The sequence below is a fragment of the Lethenteron reissneri genome, chromosome 7, assembly GCF_015708825.2.
Source record: "Lethenteron reissneri isolate LAM-NWPU_2019-01 chromosome 7, ASM1570882v1, whole genome shotgun sequence".
NCBI lineage: Eukaryota > Metazoa > Chordata > Hyperoartia > Petromyzontiformes > Petromyzontidae > Lethenteron > Lethenteron reissneri.
This window is the reverse complement of record NC_083785.1, coordinates 2,832,912-2,854,597: the sequence shown is the minus strand read 5'-3', so window position 1 is coordinate 2,854,597 and position 21,686 is coordinate 2,832,912. Positions and strand designations below refer to the sequence as shown.

Sequence of the window (21,686 nt, the reverse complement as noted above, 5' to 3'; positions counted from 1 at the left end):
TAACGTAGGTAAAAAATTAAATTAAAATTAATGAAAATAAAATAATAAAATTCACGACGTTTTGGAGGCAACTCAAGTCTCCGTCATCAGGTGGGACCGTCACAGCCAGATTTGCTGTATCAACCTACGTGACTTTACCGAAAAAACTAAGAGTATGAATCCTTGCAGTCACGAAAGCTTCAAATCTGGAACAGCTGGGAGTTCGCAGCGGCTGTACTGCCTTCCGCTGGCGAGGCAGGGTACAAGGGGGGGCACCTCCTCGACGCGTAGAGCAAGTGAGTTGCATGACGTGAGTGGCGACGACCCACCAACCCCCCACCGCCTCCACGGTTGTCGTGCACGCACACCCCAACTCCCTCCGCGCCGAACGCGGCCAAGAGAACCGGCGCCTCACCCTGCAGCGAGGACGTCTCCTCCTCCAGCTGGCGCAGCAGCTCGCCCCCCTCGTCCACGTCCGCCAGCGAGACGACTCCCGGCAGCGACGCCCTCGAGCGCAGCGTCTCCACGGCCTCCTCCAGCTCGCTGTCGCGGTCACGGCGGGCGGCGGTGGAGGGTGGGGGGGAGTGGAGGGGTGCGGGAGGTGGGGGCAGAGGGGGGGGTCGAGAGTAGCACCGCGATTAGTCTGCGTCGTTTGTGCGGCCCGACCAGGGCGAGCTGGGACGATAATTGGCGCGGCGATAAGCGGTCATGCCGATCAATTTTGTTTGGCTGCTTCGGGTGGCGGAGGGCTCATGCCGACAAGAGAGTTGGTCAGAATCATCCGGTGGCCTGACCCACAAACCAACAATGCATCGTGCCGCCCCTGCAGCGCCGACGAGTTGACCTATCATGAAAGATGTTCAAACACCAAATAGGCACTTATCACAAGGCGTTACACGTCTGCATTAACCAACACATGAGCCTTATGGCAGGAGCCCGGGGTCCCATAAGTCCCCGGCTCTCGCATAAACATTATATTAGAATGTAAACTAAAACTTTGCTCTTCTTGAGCAATGGGTTTGAAGGATGGTGGCAAGTATTGTCTTGCTAAACTATGCCTTTAAAACTGAAAACTACTTACCTGCAGTACCTCTATTTAAGTACACTATCGACAAAATCATTTACACCCCTCGGTCAATCATCGTGTTTCTCAGTGTGGATTTGTGAACACACTTTGTAAACAGTACGTAAAATAGTATGCGTTTTCAATGCGCTGTTCATATTGTAACAAGCGTTTATACTAATGTTACTCTACAGAGTAGTGGGTCGCCGCTCCTCTTATCCGCATTGATACGAGCGGTATGTGGGGACTACGGCTTAACCGCAAAAAAAAACCTATCAGCACAGATGCATACGGACAAGAGAAGTATTATCAAACAGGAGGAATTAACGGTGCAACGCATCTCATCTGTTAAATATCTGCAGGTAATAGGATTGTCATCGATTGATCCTGGCTGCAGACATTGGTAGGTAACGGATAATAATGAAGATAAGAGAGCCGTTTCACTGTATTATTTATACCGTCATGACAGATAAAGGACTTAATTCGTGTCGGCAGTTTGAGCAGCTTTGGATAAGACTTGCCCATACCCGAGCATGGAGGGCATTCTCTTGTTCAGCTCTTCTGCCCATTCGTCCTCGCTGCTCCGCTTGGACATGACATGACAACAAAATGATCCGGGCCAGGTGGGTCACGGCGTTTATGTGCGCGGTGGGATGGAGTCGCCAAAAATAAATTAATAACGATTTTGACTTCCATTTATTCGGGACCCCGGGATCCCGCCATAAGGTTCACTGCTTGTGGTAAAACATGGCAACGTTTGGGCGTTTGAACATCTTAACACCTCATGTATTCTTGCCGGAAAGGGTAAAGCCTATTTTGTTTATCATCTTCTTGATATACCGGCAAAAGGGGGGGAAGGGGGGGGGGTTTCTCCCAAAGAATAGAATTCCGTGGGCTCGTTCGTCGGTCGTGCCACTTCAACTAAAGGATCGAGAGCAGCCCAAGGAGGAGTGCCCCATTATCGCCACCCTGGCTCGGTGTCAAAGTCGGCCGCCGCTGAAGCCAGCCCATGTAACACGTGAACATTGAAAATGTGTACGTATGTATGTGCGTTTGTATGTGTGTGTGTGTATGTGTGCATGTAAAATGCAGCAAGTTGGCAGAGTAGGGGGGTACAGCTGGTGCATCTACCAGTCATCTCAGTCAGCCAAGCCAAGGCACCTGCTGGGTCTGTCCCGTGACCTTCTGCCAGTGAGCCTTCGACACTTCACGTGGCCTCAAAGTGCACCTGGCCTGGCACAGGCGCCGTGGTGACGTCAACGTCACTTAGTGGTAAATGGCGGTTATTGGTGTATGTTAAATTTCGGAATTATCTGGAACTCTGGAATAATCGGGAACGGGTGTGGGACTTAAAAGCTTTCTAGCGGTGGGAGTGGGGGGAGGAGGGGATTGGCAATGGATGGGGTTGGGGGGGCCCATATTTGTGTGTGTGTGTGTTGAATTTGTTTCGCACCATATGTAGCCAACTGTGCTAATCGGAGGTGCGGGGGAGGGGGACAACATACGGAAACACAAAAGCAGTTCGAGAAAAATTAGTTTTCTATCTTGATTTAAAAGTGCATAGCTCCCAGTGGCTTCCTAATATGGGAAGGAAGAGCGTTCCAGACGGCCGCAGAAGCGCATCTGAAAGCACCGCGCGATGCGGTGACCATCTTTGTTAGATGGCGAGACAAAAAGAGCCGCTGCTGCGATGATGACCGGAGTTCACGTGATGGTTTATGCTCCCTGACAAGATCATCAAGGTATTGTGGTTCATTTGTGGCAAGCAATGTGTGTATAATGAGGGTGCCCTTATAATGCAGAGTGCCATCGTTTTGTTTTAAACGGCTGGGTGTGACCCATTGCTTTGCAGGTGAAGTTAGTAGATTGGCCACAATTCACGAGTGTGTGTGTCTGAAGTGGCCTCAAAGTGCACCTAGCCTGGCACAAGCGCTATGGTGACGTCACCGCCACTTGGTGGAGAATGGCGGCTGCTGTTGTTTTGTGTGACGATTGTTTGAGCCGTTCCTGGGCTTCCCCTAGGGTTACTCAGCCTCAAATGAGTATCAGTTGTGGTGTGTAAACATCATCATCATCATTCAGGAGACAAAGGGGGCGTGGTGCTGGCCACTCACCCCCTCGTGCACCGTGCCGGCCTTGACAGGTGCTCGCTAACAGCACTTTCCCCAAAAGTCTGTTAAGGCTATACGGGGCGACTTTGTCTTTGTTTTGTGACTGCCACAGGATATGCTGTTGGGTCCTCTTAGTCATGTAAGCTGCCACTCCCACCAGCGACGTGAGGAAATGTTACGGTGCAGGGTTAGGGGATGCCAGCAGTCTGGGAATTGGCATCGGTGTTCAGGTGGCAGGAAATTCATTTGTGCTGGTATTGTAGAGATCTGGTGCCGGTATTATTTTTTTCATTCTAGATTTGAAGCTTTCGTGACTGCAATGATTCATATCCTTAGGTTTTTTTCGGTAAAGTCACGTAGGTAAAAACATTAAAAAGTAAAAAAAAATAAAAATCACGACGTTTCGGAGGCAACACAAGCTTCCGTCTTCAGGTGGTACCGTCACAGCCACGACAGCTGTATCAAGTAAATGAGAGATTTCAGGAGTTACCACTGCGTTTATATAATGGTTGGAGAAGGTGGTGGGGCAGTGACCTTTACAGCTATCACAGACCTAAGCCGTCTCAGAAACATGGTGCTGTATGGTCTGCAGTGAAAAAGGTGTGGAGACCCTAAATTCGAGTCAAGTTTATATTTTACTGGTATTATATTTGCTGTTTATGACGGCAGGGGCGTGTACAGTTTCGCTCACTCCATTAGCCTGAATATAACAATTGCACATTATTACCAATAATTATCAAGTATCACGAACAATGGATCCCCGGATCGCAAGCCGACGCGTGTATCAGTCGGCTTAGAGGACAATTAAACAATAAAATTGAATAGATGAATCGATGTATCATTACACGCCTGGTAGCTATGGCAGACAGTACGGCAAATGGGCGACTGGCCCAACTACACCTATTTTCTGTGGCAGGCACTTGCGAATAAAGATAAATATAATTATTATTATTGTGGAAATTGGTCACCAGCATTGGCGCAGCTCCACCATCGTGAACCGGGTATTTAAAACTGGACGTCATGATTCTTTGGTTCTTTCGGTTAAGTCACGTCTAAAGATAAAATAATAAATTAAAATAATAGCATATTACAACGTCTCGATTGCAACACAAGCAATCATCATCAGGCATAAAAGAAATAGCAACAAAAATCTAACTAGAAAACTATAGACAGACATCTAGTTAGATTTTTGTTGCTATTTCTTTTATGCCTGATGATGATTGCTTGTGTTGCAATCGAAACGTCGTAATATGCTATTATTTAATTTATTAATTTATCTTTAGACGTGACTTAACCGAAAGAACCAAAGAATAATTCCTGCAGTCACGAAAGCTCCAAAACTAAGATTGGACGCTATGAGTTTAGGGCGGGAGCCGCTGGATGAATCTCACCAACGAGAGAGTCCAAATCGCGGTGATGGCATCGGCTCGGCCCGTCGTCCATCGACGAGTCAACAGCGGCTGGTCAATGGAGAGACCACGCCCGGTAATTGTAACGTGGAATTTGCTGCCGATGGGCGGTGATGTGCACTGCCCAATGCTCAATTGAGCATGTGAAGAAACTATGTGATCCACACGCCTTTTGTCTGGGGGCCAGTGACCGCTCAGTGAACTAGTAGGCATGTAACAATTCCTCATCCTCCAATTCACTGTCACGATTCTACAACACGTTTCTTTGAAAGTTTTTGCCTCATTTTAAATGTTTTTCCAACTGATGTTGAAAGCGTCAAGGCTTCAGCGCTGTCTGTGCGCCCGTAGGGACAGGGCACTGTGCCTCTCGCAGAGATGATCCGACGCAAATTAAATTCGAGTGTCATCTTTGTTTTGCTGTTGGGGACTTTTCAGACAGATAGAAAAAAAATGGAAAATTCATCAAAGGGTTATTGCCCAAGAGCTCAGTGAAGAATAACTATTGTTAAATACTAACACTATTTTTGTTTCAACAGGTAAGGCCCATTGAGCTATGTAGCTCTTTTTCAGAAACGACCTGGCAATCAATAACGACAGCTCAACAAAGTGGCTTATCACGAGGACATTGATAGCAGCGAAATAGTCTAAATTGCATGTTGATTCTAAATGTGGAGGGGAAAAATCCGGAGAATTCGGAGAAAAATCCATGCCAACACAGGACGAGAGAGACATGCAAACTCCAAATATACAAGCAGGCATCAGGGTCGGGATCGAACCCACGACCTCCTGTATACCAGGTGAGGTAGTAAACATCTCGCCATCGCGGCACCCAAATATACCTGCAGCTTCGCCCATCATGACGAGGGCAAAGTGTGGCCAAATAAAACAGCTGCACGAAGAGACGACACTCGCCAAAAACGGGCTTTCGCGCTCATTACGGTTTAATTTCCCTAATCCAATGATGTCACTGTAATTGGATGGCAATCCTTTGCAACACGATGGGGGTAACGCGAGCGCCCTTCTCGTCATCCGATCGCACCGCTGTATCAGCGCGCACGACCGACAAGCGCTCACAATCTCATTCCCAGCGCGTAACACGTGCATGGCAAAAATAGCTCTCTCCTATTTTAATTAAAATATCAAATCACTGAACCAATTGCCATAGTTAAACCTTACTGCTGAGCATGCCAACGCTGTATTTTTTTTCTCACGATTAGATTTCAGTTGGAGCCCGGTACAGAGCACAAACCGCGGCGTTTGCCGGGGTACAGAAACTCTGCGGACAGAATTCCCCAACGCTGTGGCCCCGAGTTTAGAGGAGGGGGACATTGGGCTCGCTGCTGCCCCACCGAGTGGGAAGCGGAAGGCGAGGGAAGAGGACCTTCAGGGAGTAGAGGGAGCGGCGTTACATGCGTAATAAAAAAACATCACAATATAGCGTGAATATATGCATCGCCTATGACCCACTCATCTGGAATGTGCCCGCTTTCCTTAGATCTCGGTAGCCAAGCAGCCTTGGGCCCTGCGTGGGTGACCATCGTGCACAACAGGTGCTACGGGGCTGCTGACAAGCTACGTGGTGAAGCTAAATCCCTCGTTTCACTGTACATCTATGGGTCCCGCCTTCACCAACCCCGCGCTGAGCGAACGTGGTGAAGTATGGTCACGTAGCCTCCACCACCCGCATGGCAGGAGGAGGTTTCTCATCCAGCAGTGGAGTGGATGCATGCATGTGCTGCGGTAATACCCAAGCCTAAAGCCAAGACGAAGTACAGTCGTTTATTGGCAGTGACAAGAGATGGCAGAGAGGAGGGAATGTATGCAGATTGAACAGAAGTCATTGGCAGTTAAGCACAGGTGCCCGAGGCAGATGCCGAGGATTTGCATGGCAAGACGGGGTAAGCAATGCAGCTGTCCGGAGGAGAATGTGCCAGCTGAGTGCGGTGGATGTGATTCGGAAAAACTGCTGCGCTTGTATGCATGCAGAACTTCTTTCGGGTCGTAAGTAGCCAAACGTGCCAATCGTGAGACACGTTTGCAGGATGGGGGGGGGGGGGAGGACAGGTTAGTGGGAACTTCTTAAACGTAAAACGAAACTAGTTTATTCACCAAGTAAAGCCCACCGAGCTGTTAGCTGATTTTAGCGGCGACCTGCCCACAGACGATGGCTCATCGAAGCGGCCGATAATCATCACATCTCACGTGGGATTTGTTTTTATAGCAGCAGCCAAGTAATCTAAACGCACGTTCCTAAATGTGGAGGGGAAAACCGGAGGACCCGTTCAAAAGTCCACACAACCACCACAGGGAGAACGTGCAAACTCGGATATAGAGGCAACATCAGGGTTGGGATCGAACCCGCAACCTCCTGCATACCAGGCGAGGGAGATAACATCTCCTCGCCCCCGTGGAGTGGTCTCCACGAGGTCCAGGAGCACGGGGGGCGGGGTGATATCGTGAGGGCAGATCCCCGAGGTGGCCGCGTGTCTCTACTGCGGAGCGTGTCTCTATTGTGCAGCGAATGCGGGACATGGCGGCGGGTAGCTGGCAGCGAGGTGGTGGTTGGTGGTTGTTTGTCGATCGGTGGTGTCGCGGTCAGCGCGCTGCGCTAAGAAACCCGGCAAACCCGAGTTCGATTCCCCCTCACGGCCATCGCCAGTGACGATCATCTGAAGCGGTCCTGGCCTCCCAGCAGGTACTCAGCCTCAAATGAGTAGCTGGTGACGATTTGTCAACATCACCGCCGGATGTGGTGTTGGCCACCCACCCACCCACCTCATGCGCTGTGTTGGCCTTCATAGGTGCTACCCGCTAACAGCACTTGCCCCAACAGTCTCTGTTACAGGCCATACAGGAGAGGGGAGGGGGATCTTTGTTACGAACCCGGCACCCCGGGATTCCCCCGGGCCGGCCCTACCTGAGGCGGTGCTGTGCCGCACGCTGCCTCTCCACGTACGCCTGCCGCTCCTCCTCGGCCTGCACACGCAGCCTGCGAGCGGGCTCGTCCCGCGCGGCCCGCGCCACCTCGCCCGCCAGGCGGCCCGCGATCTCCTGCCGCACGGACGCGACCGTGGCCTGCCACGCCGCCCGCTGGCTCAGCTGCATCGCGCGGACCGAGGGAGACACAGAGAGAGGACGCCACGCCGTCATGCTCCTGCTGCCGCCACTGCTGTTATTCATACTGAACGGTTATTTTTTGGGTTAGATCGCGTAAATATAAATGTGTCATTATCCCACCACCACCCAACGCAGCCAACTGGTAAGGTTTGTCACGTAACCAAAACGTGCCAATTAGTCAACACTTCAGCACACCGGTGCGTTGGAGAGTAAGTTCACATTTACAATTTGAGTACGGTGACGTTTCGCTGGCAATTACATCCAGCATCATAAGGCGATTTTGCCAGAATTTGATTACGAATAATATTGATTGTAAAAGCCTACGTGCTCAACTGTTGCTGTAATTGTTAGTGGCACTTGATTGATCGTATTTAATACCTTTGATGAAGGTGAGTAACATAAAAAAAGGTTTTTTGCAAAGATACTGTTGAGAAGGCAGGAGGCTTACAGGCGATAAGGAATGGGTGACCGCGACAGAGGGTGGGCGTTGGGGCTTAGGAAAGGGTAAGGGAGGGATGGAAAGAAGTGGAGGGGCGGGGGGAGGGAAGAGGAATATGATGGGCAATGGAGAAGAGGCGAGCTTTAAGATTTCCATTTTCTAGCTATTGTCACCAGTGTCACCAATGTCACCAGTGTCACAAATGTCACCAATATCTCCAATGTCACCAATGTCACCAATGTCACCAATATCTCCGGTGCCGCGAGTGTCACCTGCAAGCGGCGGATCTCCTGCAGCTCGGCACGCAGCTGGGCGATGCCTCCGTGCAGCCGCGATGCCGTGGCGCGGGCCTCCTGCCCGGACTTGTCTCTGCCACGCATGGCCCTTGCTGTTCTGCCGCCAAACGCTGGGGAACCGAAGCAAACCCAGCAGAGATAACGCAGTGGCAGCAGCAGCAGCGGCAGCAGCAGTGGCGTGGGTGGCAGCAGTAGCAACAGCGGCAGTAGCAGTGGTGGTAGCAGCGGCAGCAGCAGAAGTAGCAGCAGGGGCGAGCAAGTAACTGCGTTAATACACAGAACCAGACGCGGGAGCGCAAGTGAATTACCTATAAATGTGTGGGCTTGTACACAACCTCGCTCGCTCGCTCACACACACGGCACAGCATTGTTATTGCGGTTGTGCGCCTGTGGTTCAGATCGGCAACTACAAACACGTTACGGCACTAAACATTTCAAACGTGTGCCTACCACTAGCCTTGAGCACAGGCGCCCACTTCCACATACAGAAGCACGCACAACGGACAAAGATCCCCCGTAAAGCCTTAACAGACTGTTGGGGAAAGTGCTGTTAACGAGAACCTATGAAGGCTGGAACAGTACACGAGGGGGTGGGTGGCCAGCATCACGCCCGGCCGCCTTTGTCTCCCCAGTAGGGATGCTCAAACACCGCACCAGGTACTCATTTGAGGCTAAGTCGACCTAGGGGAGACCCAAGAGCTCTTCAGATAATTGTCACTGGTCTTGGTGGCCGTGTGTAGGAATCGAACTTAGGTCGCCAGTTTCATACCGCAGTGTGCTAACCACTACACTACCGCTCCCATGACGCACGCACGCTCATACACAGATATTCACATTCACACTCAAATGTGTGTGTAAACTTCGCACTAGGAAGATAAAGGTGGCTGGGCGTTGTGCTGGCCACCCACCCCCTTGTGTGCTAAACTGGCCTTCATGGGTGTTACTAATAGCACTTGCCTCGAAAAGTATGTTAAGGCTATAACAGGGGATCGTTGTCTTTGTGTGCCACAGCAATGGTGTACGGTTTCAACGGGATCTACATCTCTACTTAACTGACCTGGTCAGGCCTATGATACCATCAACAAGCCTGGGCTTTGGGTTGTTCTTCGTGCTTTTGGGGGTCCCTGACCCCCTGCTCAGAATCATTGAGGGGACCTTCATGATGCTGGGCAGGCCCAGGTAAAAGTTGCGTGGCTGGGAGTCAAAGCCATTTATGTTCACCTTGGGATACGACAGGGGTGCCCTCTGACTCCGACATTGCTGAACATATTTTTGACCATATAGCTTGATAGGCTATCCATGGCTGTACCAAAGAAATTTCTATTTATTACAGATACAATGGGAGGCTGATAGATGCCCGGGTGCAGTCAAGGCATGTCTCCCTTATGGTCCTACCAGATTATGTATGCTGATAATCTGGTAATTGCTCCTCACTCTGACGAGTTGGAGACTCTACTGTTGAACGTGCGCCTACCACTCCCAAAAAGAGATGCGCCTTACCATCAGCCCCACAAAAATACAATGGCCCTCCCTGGGTATTTGGTGTCATCACATGCCCCACCCTCTCAACTCTCCATGAGTAATGGGGCAGTTGTGGAGAGAGTTGAGAAGTTTCATACCTGGGTAGTGTGCTTATGGCTAGCTCCGGTTTGGCAGCAAAGGTATCACTCTGAATCAGTTGGGCGGCATTATGTTTTCATCAGCTGTGCAACATTATGTGGAAGCTACGTGGCCTATCACTCCATATGAAGCTCCCGTTCTTCTTGGCCACAGTGATGCCCTCTCTTCTCTAAGCTTGCGCAACATGGGCCCCTCTAAAATAAACATATCCGCCGCTTTGAAACGTTCAGGCTGGCTTGCCTACAATCTATCCGAGGTTTACTCAGACTGAATTGTGTGAGCTCACAGATCCTTGCAAAATCTGGACAGTCCCATCAGAGAGCTCCTCCAGCAAGCGAGGTTGCATCATGTAGCTCGCATGCCCATTCACAGCATGCCCAAGCAGCTTCTGTTTTGCTGGATAGAGGGGGCTAAACGGGTGCGGCATGGGCTGAAGATATGGGCCGATGTTATACTGGAGGATATGGAGCTGAGTGGACTTTCCAATGACTGAAATCAGTGGTATCAAGATCGGCCTCTGTGGAGGAGGATCGTGAAGGAAGCTACTGGGCAGTTGGAGGCAGTCACCCTCCAACAACGGCGGAGGGCAGAGGAGCGACACTCACAACAACGAGAGAAGCGCTGGGCGGCTAAAACACAGCAAGTTGGCCCAGTAGGGGGCACAGCTGGTGCATCTGCCAGTCATCTCAGTCATTCTACCCATAAGTCTGTCCCGTGACTTCTTGCCAGTGAACCTTATACACTGTAACGTGGCCTCAAGGTGCACCTGGCCTGATACACGTGTCGTGGTGATGTCACCGCCACCTAGTGGCGAACGGCAGTTGTTGTTGTCGTGAGCTCGTGAGCTTGTGCACATGCGCTTGGGTCAAGCATTGTGCGAGTGGGTCGGCATTTCGGTGTGCGAGTGTGTCGGCATTTCGGTGTGCGAGTGTTAAGCATGCGAGTGTTGTGTCACCACGCGGGGGTGTTTGTGTGAGTCTGCGTGGGCGAGAGCGAGTTGGGCGTTGCGTCCCGCACATGCGCGTGGGCGAGAAGGCATCCAAGGGAGTGGCGTTCGGACCGCAGGGTGGCATGTTCCATCCTGCCTCCACTGCGTTGTCCACAGCCCTTAAATTATCCCCACCCACCCACCCACCACCCAACCCTCCCTCATTCACGATGGTACAACTTATATGATTAGTACGTTCGCCTCAACTTCACAATCTAAACTAAAAACATTTTTTTTATTTTACCCGATAAGGCCCACTGAGTTACAAAGCCATTTTTCAGAAGCGACCTGGCAACAAATGATAGCTCACCCACGTGGCTTATCACGTGGACATATTTCGCAGCCAAACACTCTAAAAACCGGAGAAAAAAATTCACGTGACCACGGGGAAAACGTGCAAACCTCAAATATATTAGGCGTCAGGGTCGAGATCGAACCCACGACCTCCTGTATACCAAGCAAGGTAGTCAACATCTGACCACTGTGGCTCGCTTGTATCAGACGCACACGGCCCATCTTGATGTCTTGTGCAAATAATCCCAGGCGTTCCGAACGTCTGACTCAAGCCGATGTGAGGCGAGGCTTCGCGTTATCGGGTCAAGGTGGAATGAATTACGCGTACGGAATAACATGTAGGAATTTAAAAGAAAACGCACTAGCATTTCGATTCTTTCTGTAACTCTCTCTGGGTTTCGGTTGAACACTTTCCATAACAAACTGGCTGAGATTTTGCAGCAGCATTCCTTTAACCACCGAGATACGCCATTTATTATTATTACACGATTTTATTCAACTCATTCCGTCTGTTGTATCCTCCAAAAAAAAAATCTTGTAACTCAAATTTTACCCACTTCCCAATGTGCTATCGACTGCAAACTTGAAATGCCTATGTCATACCGATGACAGGACTATATTCTATCATAAAAAAAAATCCAAAACACATTTTTTTAACATTTATACGTCGAGGGGCGGGGCATGTGGAAGGAGGGGAGGGGCGATGGAGGAAGGGGGCAGGGGGAGGGGCAGCTCGGACAGTATATTTCATTAAAGCGTGTTTTTTAAAAAAGTATTTTAAAATATTGTTTTCACATAGCTCTCTCGACAATACTGCAAATGGCACAACACCGATTAAGCTCCGAGTCCTGTCTTAGCAAAACGAAGTTTTCTTTGCGATTTTGGTAAATCGGGGAGCTCATGCCGCCCCCCCCGTCACCCACTCCACCCGTGGTGGATTCCGTATAGGCCGATTCAACAAAGTGAATCCAGCCCTAAATCTTCACTGCCGTTTTGGTAAAAAAAAAGTTCAACATATTCCAATCAGGTTTGCTTAAAACACATTTGCATGGATTATTGCAGATTCCGAGCAAGAGATTTTCATCGGCATCTCCAACAATCGTGCGCGCACGTGACAACACGTCTGTTAGCGTCTCGGCAATCGGTGTCAGCACACAGTCGGGAGGCCAAGACATCTGGAAGAAAGAGCTTCGTGGCCGATTCTAATAAGCAGAGGTGGGACAAAGTCATTGTTATGCAAGTCCAAGTCGAGTCTGAAGTCATCAAATTCATGACTCGAGTCTGACTCGAGTCCAAGTCAAGTCGAGTCTGAAGTCATCAAATTCATGACTCGAGTCTGACTCGAGTCCAAGTCACATGACTCGAGTCCACACCAGGTGTGGACTTTGTCCACCTGGTGGGACAAAGTCATTGTTATGCAAGTCCAAGTCGAGTCTGAAGTCATCAAATTCATGACTCGAGTCTGACTCGAGTCCAAGTCACATGACTCGAGTCCACACCAGGTGTGGACTTTGTCCACCTGGTGGGACAAAGTCATTGTTATGCAAGTCCAAGTCGAGTCTGAAGTCATCAAATTCATGACTCGAGTCTGACTCGAGTCCAAGTCACATGACTCGAGTCCACACCAGGTGTGGACTTTGTCCACCTGGTGGGACAAAGTCATTGTTATGCAAGTCCAAGTCGAGTCTGAAGTCATCAAATTCATGACTCGAGTCTGACTCGAGTCCAAGTCACATGACTCGAGTCCACACCTCTGCTAATAAGTGGCAGTGACCTTTCAGCCGAGTGACTCCTGTACTTTATCAGAGGCAAGCGGTGGCAGCATTTTTATTTTACTCTTTAAAAACATTTTCCTGCCGTGCACAGGGCCCACGAAGGCCCAGGACGTCAGGCTGCCAGCAACAAAACAGTTCTGTTAAAGCTGTAATAATCGACAAAGTTCACGCGTATTTATTGAATTGAGCAAGACCTTTTTACGGGCAAGGAGCCTCCCTGTTCGATATGGGTCCTAATTCGACACAACGACATTAATACACGACAACAAATAATTAATGAGCGGCTCGGTGGAGAGAATAACAAAATATATTCGCAGAGAATATATATGTGGAGATACCTACGGCATTATGCTGTGCTGTGGGCCCAGCGGTACAATCAAATCTTGCTTACCCAGACAAAGTGAGCAGATTCGAGACAGAAGGCAGCCAAAACACTACAGTACAATGTCGCATGTCCAATCTTCATAGATCCGCCTGGACCAATTTGTCTGGCGAACTGGAAATTTCTAGAGAGGGTTCACAAACATTGACAGATTGTCACGCAGTTGCGCGAGTCTGTGTTTTAACCTCGTGTAGAATTTGCTCACTTCCGAAGTACAAGTAGAACATCTCCGCACGTTTAGAAGTTTGCACTGTATTTCTGTTAAGTAATCCATTAGTATAATTTTATTTATAAGTGTTCACATATCCGCCGATACTATACCTCAGCCCCCCCCCCCCCAGCGAGCTAGATACGTGACATACTGTACTGGATTCAGCCTTTTTAGCTTAGGCCGAGGATAAACTTTAGCCAAGCCAAATGCACCCAATGTTGACACACTGTTATCATTCCACATTACAGGGGGCACAGTTAAACGGGTCTGCGGGACACGACAAATAAATAAAAATGGCATTGTTAGTTTAGCTGGTTTAATGTGAATGTTGCTTGAGGCCATGAAGTGAAATGTCTAGGATTACCAAATGACGTGACAAGAGCTGTTGTAATCTAAGATCCCGAGGTAACAAAATGAGAACAGTGCAGTAACTTAACAACCCGGTGCAGTCGAATAAGAAAACATAATATATATCATTCATTCACTCTCCGTAGCATACAGCAGCAGTTCGCTGATCTGTTCCTGTGCCATAGACATGTTGGACTGAACAAAACAATTACCTGTCGCCATTATACAAAGACAGTCTCACTGCATCGTGTGCTTTCAGGTGTGCTTCTGCGGCCGTCTGGAACGCCCTTCCTTCCGATATGTGGAAGCCACTGGGAACTATTGCGCTTTAAATCATCATGTAGATTGACAAACTAATATCTTTAGAACAGTTTCTTGTATTTAATTTCGTTGTCCTTGCCCCGCACCTCCGATTAGCAAGTTTGGCTTGTGTATGGTGCAAAAGAAGTGCAACATACACACGTACGTAAGTGTGTAGTATAGTCGTGAGCAGGGTTGCGATTTCCGCACCAATTTCCGCAAATATGCTGTTTTCGACGCATTTTGCGGTAGTTTCTGTGACCCTCTTCCGCACAAATTTCCGCAATTTGCGGTGATTCCTGTGAAGACTTCCGCAAATCGTGACTTCGATTCCCGCCTTTCTCGGTGCCGTACTCGCGCGGTTGGCGCACATATCTTGCGTATGCCCATTTGGCTCTGCTGACTTCTGGAAAAAACGATATGTATATATGAACTATGGATTCCTGCATTCAGACAGCGTTGTTGGTGCGCACGAACTGTGAAAAAATCAATGAGAGCCGCGAGCTCTTGTGCGTCGAAGTACTTGTCGATGCCGTCGATGAAGCACACTTGCCACAAGTACACGACGCCGCCGTTGACATGTTTGTCGCCGATAGGAATCCCTACGGTTGCATCTTTCCGGATCGACGCAACCCCCGGCGCTGTGCTCAGGCCCTTTTGCCCAGCCCCATGATGTCTCCTAGCGTCTGCCATTCGGAGCCCTCGCAGCACTCGTAGCGACAAAGGAAAAACAAAAAACTGTAGCATTTTCTTTATTCATATTCTGTCGATATGCAAAACTATTCATCGTCGCTCAGATTGCAGCGCGTTGGGAAATCCAGTGGTAATTTTGGCCAAGCGCTCAGATACCCACGCTGTTTTCGATACGCTCAGATACACACGCGTTTCCGCTCAGGTAATATCCTCGTCCAGCGTACGCTCATTTGCCTCTGTCGTAGCTACTTTATACCTCCTGCGAATATATACACTTTACTGCTAACGATTAAAACTTTGGCGCACAGGTCGGTCGGCTGTGAGAGGGCTTTCTCTCTGCAAAACAACATCAAGCCCGAGGAGTGGTTGCTCCTCTCGTGCAAGCAGTTGAACGCGCTTATAGTTTGCGCCCGCGACAAGCCAAAACTCAGCATCTTTCACGCCGAAGACGACATGAAGCGCTGGAAGAATGCGAAGAAGTGAAAGTACATGTGCTCGTAATCACGGCTCCGCATTTGAATAAAGTATGTGGTTCTTGTGCGGAAATGCGGAAATCATATATTCATTCCAATCAGTAACTCAAAGCCCTACGTGATGCTGGGCCTTGCATGTATCCTTTCCAATAGAACGCATTAACGTGTTGTTAAAAGCGCGCGGTCATAGGAGTAGTCTTTCCACCGTTTGCGGTTGACTTTAGCAAAAATGCGGGAAAATTTGAACCCTCCTTCCGCATTTTCCATGCGGAAATCGCAACCCTGGTCGTGAGTGTGTAATAGGGAGTAGTGTGTATTGAGTGTGTAATAGCGAGGAGCGACGCTCACAACGAGCGGAGCACCGGGCGGCTAAAACACAGCAAGTTGGCACAGTTGGGGGCACAGTCAGTCGACCCATGGCACCTGGGTCTGCCCTGTGACCTTCATGTGGCCTCAATGTGCACATGGCCTGGTACAGGCGCCGTGGTGATGTCACCGCCACTTAGTGGCGAATGGCGGTTGTTGTAGGATCGACGACACGTTGTGAAGCGCTTCACCAACGACCTACGCTGCCCGAAACGTTCGAAAACAAAGACTCGGCAGTAGCGTCACGAGCATGGGGCAGGGAGCCCTCTTGGCAACCGCAATGAGATATATTCTGAACAACAGTGTAAAATAAAAAACACTTATTTAAAAACGCGGTTTTTATACTAACTTTTATGGAAATGCCTCAATTTACGTTCCACGTTTTTATCGTAACAATGAGCATTCCGCAAATTGCTTAATTCAAATATTGGGTCTCCCCCCACCCACCCACACCTGACCGATTGCCCACACTGACCTGCGCTGATGATAACGGCGTTGGTTTTATGATGCTGCTGACTCTGTGACTAACAGGGCCACTTGACTCATCGCTAGCATAGGTCTCAGGCACGCCTCCGGGCAGCGAGCATGTCTTTATTGTAGACTTGGCCTCTTCGACTGGTTTATAAGCATTCCACTGCACGGGCACAATAGTACAGTAAGTACACAGTGCGACTGGCGTTTTTTTATTTTACAAAGAGTCAACACGCAAAGATGTATAAGAGAGACTATCGGTTCTGACAGGGGTAGAGGTCGGCAACCAAAATAACAAGAGCGGCCATTTTTTTATATTCGGTAAAAAAAAAACTCAATGTTTCAGGAGCCGCCAATGCACATGAATGTGTCCGTGTGCTCCTTGATGAATAACGGTCTCGAAGCAGCAGTCCGTAAAGAGACGCGGGGTTGCCGACCCCTACACGTTAAGAGGAATCCCAGAAAAATGTGAGACCACAATTATTTAAAGAAGCAACCTGGCCACAAATGATAGCTCAACGAAGTGGCTTATCACGTGGAAAATGTTTAGCAGCCAAATACTCTAAATGCGTGTTGATTGTGCAGGGATCAAGGGTTATGGCGGTGGGTTAGCGGTGGGTAAGGGGTGGGCACAGCGGTTCGCGCACTACTGCTGTGTGAACTCGTAACCCGTGTTCAATTCCGGGCAATTGATAACCTCAGTGGCGAGAGGCACCGGCCCTGAGTCCTGCGCCCACCGCTTTACCAACCGACCCACACGAATATATAATGGGCGTGATGACAAGCCACAGAACCCTTTTATCCAGTAGTGGATTGACAAAGGGTGGCAAAGAGTTATCGTTACTACGATTGCCTTATAAGATAACACAGAGCTGGCTTTGTTGACACACCGGGACAATCGAACTTTGATCGTTTTATTGTCCCATTCCGCCCCCCTTACGCACGATAGTAATTCTCCCGCTTAGTCCACTTTACCAGATGACTCTCAGCAAGAGCTCTACGTTTATAGACAATCAGCTTTAGTGAGTTCCCGAGATTTGTATTTGTTTCGCCAAGACACCGCTGAGTGCCATAAGCCCTCGTGAAGAAAAATAAGTGGATATCACCGAGTGAACAAAATAAGTGCGTTAAATGTTTATAGAAATTAGCACATCAGCCAAAAATCAGGAGTCTTGATAACATTTTCAGCCCTTTGATAATTCACTGCTGGATGAGGGCCTCCTTTCCGCATGTCGTCACGGTATGGTGGGTGTTTTAACTTCGGGTAGAGCTCACGAGCAGCTCAGGTATCACTAGCCGTGGGCGGGAAACGAACTCAGGTCGTCGTGTTCCCAGCGTAGTGTGCTAGCCACTTCGCCACCGTTCCAGTCAAAGGAATTCGCAACCCTCTGGGCAATACAGACAAACAAATGGTTGCTGTAGCACCGTGGGCTTTCAATATGATATTTTTGTCTCTTTAGGTGCTAGGAGTAAAAATCTTTTTTTTTTTTAAAGTGATCATATGGTTTTTTAAATAATGCAGTATTTATACTCATTCAAAAACACAATTGAACGCATTTAATTAAATTTAATTAATGTTCAACATCTTCTCGCACACCGATACAAATTAATTAACGTACGCCTTTTGGCGTCCTCTGGTCTAACACCGTTTTGAGACTCGGCTCAAAAGAAAGCTGTTTGGTGTGGACCAATCAGTTTCAAAGACAATGCATATGACCACAAGCATTGTGGTTAATGCAGACATGATTCAGTTTGGTGTTTTGACATCTTAACACCTGTATTGTTGCCAGAAAAAAGGGGAAAACCTATTCTCACGAATTATCACAGCCAAAAAAAACTGCAGGCAGAATGGAATTTGAGACTCATTTGTTGTCAGCTCGGAACCTGATGAACAAATTAAAACCCTGGTTGGATTTTAAGCGAAGTTGTTCAAACATTATTTATTTTGCATTAACATAACTACAGCCCGTTCTCCTATAACGAGGTAACAGTTGCGTATTCCTAAAGAACACCGCGTTATGGAAAAATCCAGTGATAATAATATGTAACACGGGGTAAACCACAGTCCGCGATAACACGCGAGATGGGTACGCAGGCCTAACAAAGACTGGGATGCATGGGTAGCATCTAGAAGCATCCAGCAGCATCCCATGCCTTATGCAATGCTACACAAAGGCAGCCATACGACCGCGTATTCCTATTCATTTTCTTTGGGTCTTTCGGTTAAGTCAAGTAGATAGGTTTAAAAAACAATTTGAACAAAAAACCTACGACGTTTCGATCGCAACACAGGCGGTCGTCATCAGGTCGAGCGACGTAGTCCCGTTCACTCAATCGCGTTATATTCAATTCGCGTTATGGAAACACACGTTATAGGAAAACAAAGTGTACATTTAAAACATCCCCGTAAAAACCTGGTTAACATACTCATTGTTTTTTTTCGGTAAAGTCACGTACGTAGAAATAAAATTCAACTAAATAAAATAAAAATAAACACGACGTTTCCAACGCAACACAGGCAATCATCACCAGGTGGAAATGGGGTAAAACACAGGGCGAGGGAACACATAGGGGGACATCGCGCACATAACACACAGAGAACGGTAAACTGCACGGAGGCAAATACAATAAGAAGATGGAAGACGAGAACTCGACAAACCTTAGAAACACCACGTGATGCAAAACCAGTCGGCCAACAACACAGTTAGACACTAACCTGGTTGACCACGTATTTCAAAAGACTGCTAAATTTCGTGTTCAACTTCTGGGCTGAACATACCAACGTAGAACAGAGTGTACAAGATAGCAGAGACACATACACAGAGAAGAACATACAGGGAAAGATGTTTTGGGCAGCACAGAGGGACAACCAGAGTAACACCACAACAAGAGACATGCACACATGGAGAGGCACACACAGAAACACGCCTGGAGGGATAACGTACAGGGAATTTATAGAGGCTGTAGAGGTGGGGGGGGGGGGGCGAAGAAAAAGCAACAAAACGTGGGAAAACAATAGGGAGCCGACACGGAGGGAACACATGGGACAACGAAAAGGGGGCAGAAAACAGAAACAGAGGAAAAAACCGAAAGAGACACCGACCACGGTAAACAAAAAAACGAAGTAAATTGCAGCACGTAGCGATACATACAAAGAGAAGACAACACAGGGCAATATGTTTAGGACATAATTGTAAAGATAACCTCTTCGTAGAGGTGGATTAATATAGAATTGAAGCTTTCGTGACTGCAGAAATTTTATTTATTTTTATTTTATTTCTACATACGTGACTTAACGAAAAAACCCAACGAGTATAGTAATTTCTGCAGTCACGAAAGCTAAAATTCTATATTAACCTGGTTAACAGTTTGCCGCACACAGTCTAGAGGCGGTGGTTCTTCTTAACCTGGGGTGCACGAGACATGGCCAGATGGTTTTAGAAGTTAAATCAACGAAACACAAATCGAGCACGGGCACGCGAGTGTAATTACTTTGTTTCATCAAACCCTTCGTATTTATTAACATTAAACATTTTCTTTTTCAACGATTGAGAATCTAAGGGGTGCGAGGCTGCAGTAAAGGTTGAGTACCACTGGTCTAGAGCAATAAACGTGACATTTAATCAACGCGTAAGCTTTCACACTACCGATACTACGATTCGTAGTTTTTTTTGGGTTTAAATTGACGTGTAGGCGTAATCATACATATATAAAACCCTCCAGCTGCCAACAAGAGCCAATCAAATGAAATTGTCACTTCCTGGGCAAATGTCAAACGTACGCTTGCGTTTCAACATCCCTTCTCCAGTATTAAAAATAAATATCGGTGTTACCATTTCGGTTAGAAAGACCATCATAAGCTCCCGGAAGAACCGTGGGGGCCCCTCATTCACCGTAACTCCTTATTCATCCTAACAGCTTTAGATCACCTGACACTGAAACTGAGGAATTGGGAAGTTCACCCAGATCTGGGACCCCTCGTGAATGCCATTCCAGAGACCCCGAGTTTCCTTGACTGAACATGCAATGTGACTTATTCCCACCTCTCCACCCTCTTTCCCCCCTTCCTTCCCCGAAGAAAATGTATCTGACGCACGTACCACACGTCTGTGTTGGTTATCTGTCCAAGCCGCCTATCCCACAATGCACCACTCACCTGTCGCAGAAGTTGTACACATCTCCCGCCCCGCCCCCGTGTTTGGATCAATCAAAATAATTTACATAAAAATAGGTTTTACCCTTTCTGGCAAAAAGGCAGGCGTTCTATTTGTGTGTTTGATCATCTTAACGCCTGTTTTATTGCCAGAAAGGCTAAAATCTATTATTATTTTTTCACACAATAAGTTTGGCCAAAAAAAGGTCCCGTAAATATCCCTCCTTCAGCCGGGTTGAAACCCCAAATCAATTGGCATATTTGCCCAAGCGGCAACTTCCTTCGATTGGCTCAGTCCGAATGGTGGAGGGTTATAAAGTAAAACTAAAATAATGACATTACATTTCACCGACACGCTAATCTCACCCGAAAAGCAACGGATTATGAAAAACAATGTGACAATGTTTCACTTTTAACTGAGAAACGAAGGCAGGTTGCTGCCACAAAGGTGTGATGGTTCACACACAGGACTTCCCATCCAAAGGTCACCGCATCGCATCGTTCCCATCTCCCCACCCCCCTATCACACCACCCCCACCATCTCCCCACCATCATCCATTCCTCTCTCCACCCGGCAGTATAAATGGGTGCACCGCAGTTAATTCGATCAGCGGGTCACGGATTGGTGTGGTAAAGTTTGGGTACGCCCACCTCCTTCCAACTATCTAGATATAAAAAAACACTTTTATTTACAACTGCTTTTTGTGTTTCGTTTGTTGTCCCCCCCCGCACCTCCACTTGGCTACGTAGGGTGCGAAAGAAGTTCAACATACTTACGTACAAATACATTTCCGCAGAAAACTATTTCCGGTTCCAGAAGTTCAGATCCGCTGATCGATTGTCAAAGCGGTTAGCGGTTTATCTGGGTACCGATGAACAACTTTAACTATAACCCAGAACATGGAACTTCAGTAGGGGCTGTGGATATCTTAGCCGAGTGCCGTAGAGGCACAGGCCATCAGCGCCCATTTTTTACATACTCACAGAATCATCCAGGATAAGTCTTTAGCGCAAGTGGGATCACATTTTACTGTCAAAATTACTTATTTGCAAGTTTATCAGACTGTAAATCATTTGCCAATTTTTTGTTATTGCATCACAGTTTTAGATATGTAAACATAAAGCCCTCTGCCTATGCACTGGAGGATGAGGGGCCTCCCCATGCCATGCGAAAAGTGGAGGTTGTTTGACCATACTT

General features: G+C 48.1%; 1 protein-coding gene across 1 annotated transcript in view; it reads right to left on the bottom strand.

The window, feature by feature from the left end:
* Window positions 1-21,686, bottom strand: part of LOC133355781 (SRC kinase signaling inhibitor 1-like) — a 157,334-nt gene that overhangs the window by 15,854 nt on the left and 119,794 nt on the right. The window contains exons 9-11 of the mRNA XM_061573132.1: window positions 8,391-8,524; window positions 7,480-7,661; window positions 395-522 (exon numbers count right to left, since the gene is read on the bottom strand). Of these exons, the coding sequence (XP_061429116.1) occupies window positions 395-522; window positions 7,480-7,661; window positions 8,391-8,524 (444 nt within the window). The remainder of the gene's footprint in view (window positions 1-394; window positions 523-7,479; window positions 7,662-8,390; window positions 8,525-21,686) is intronic.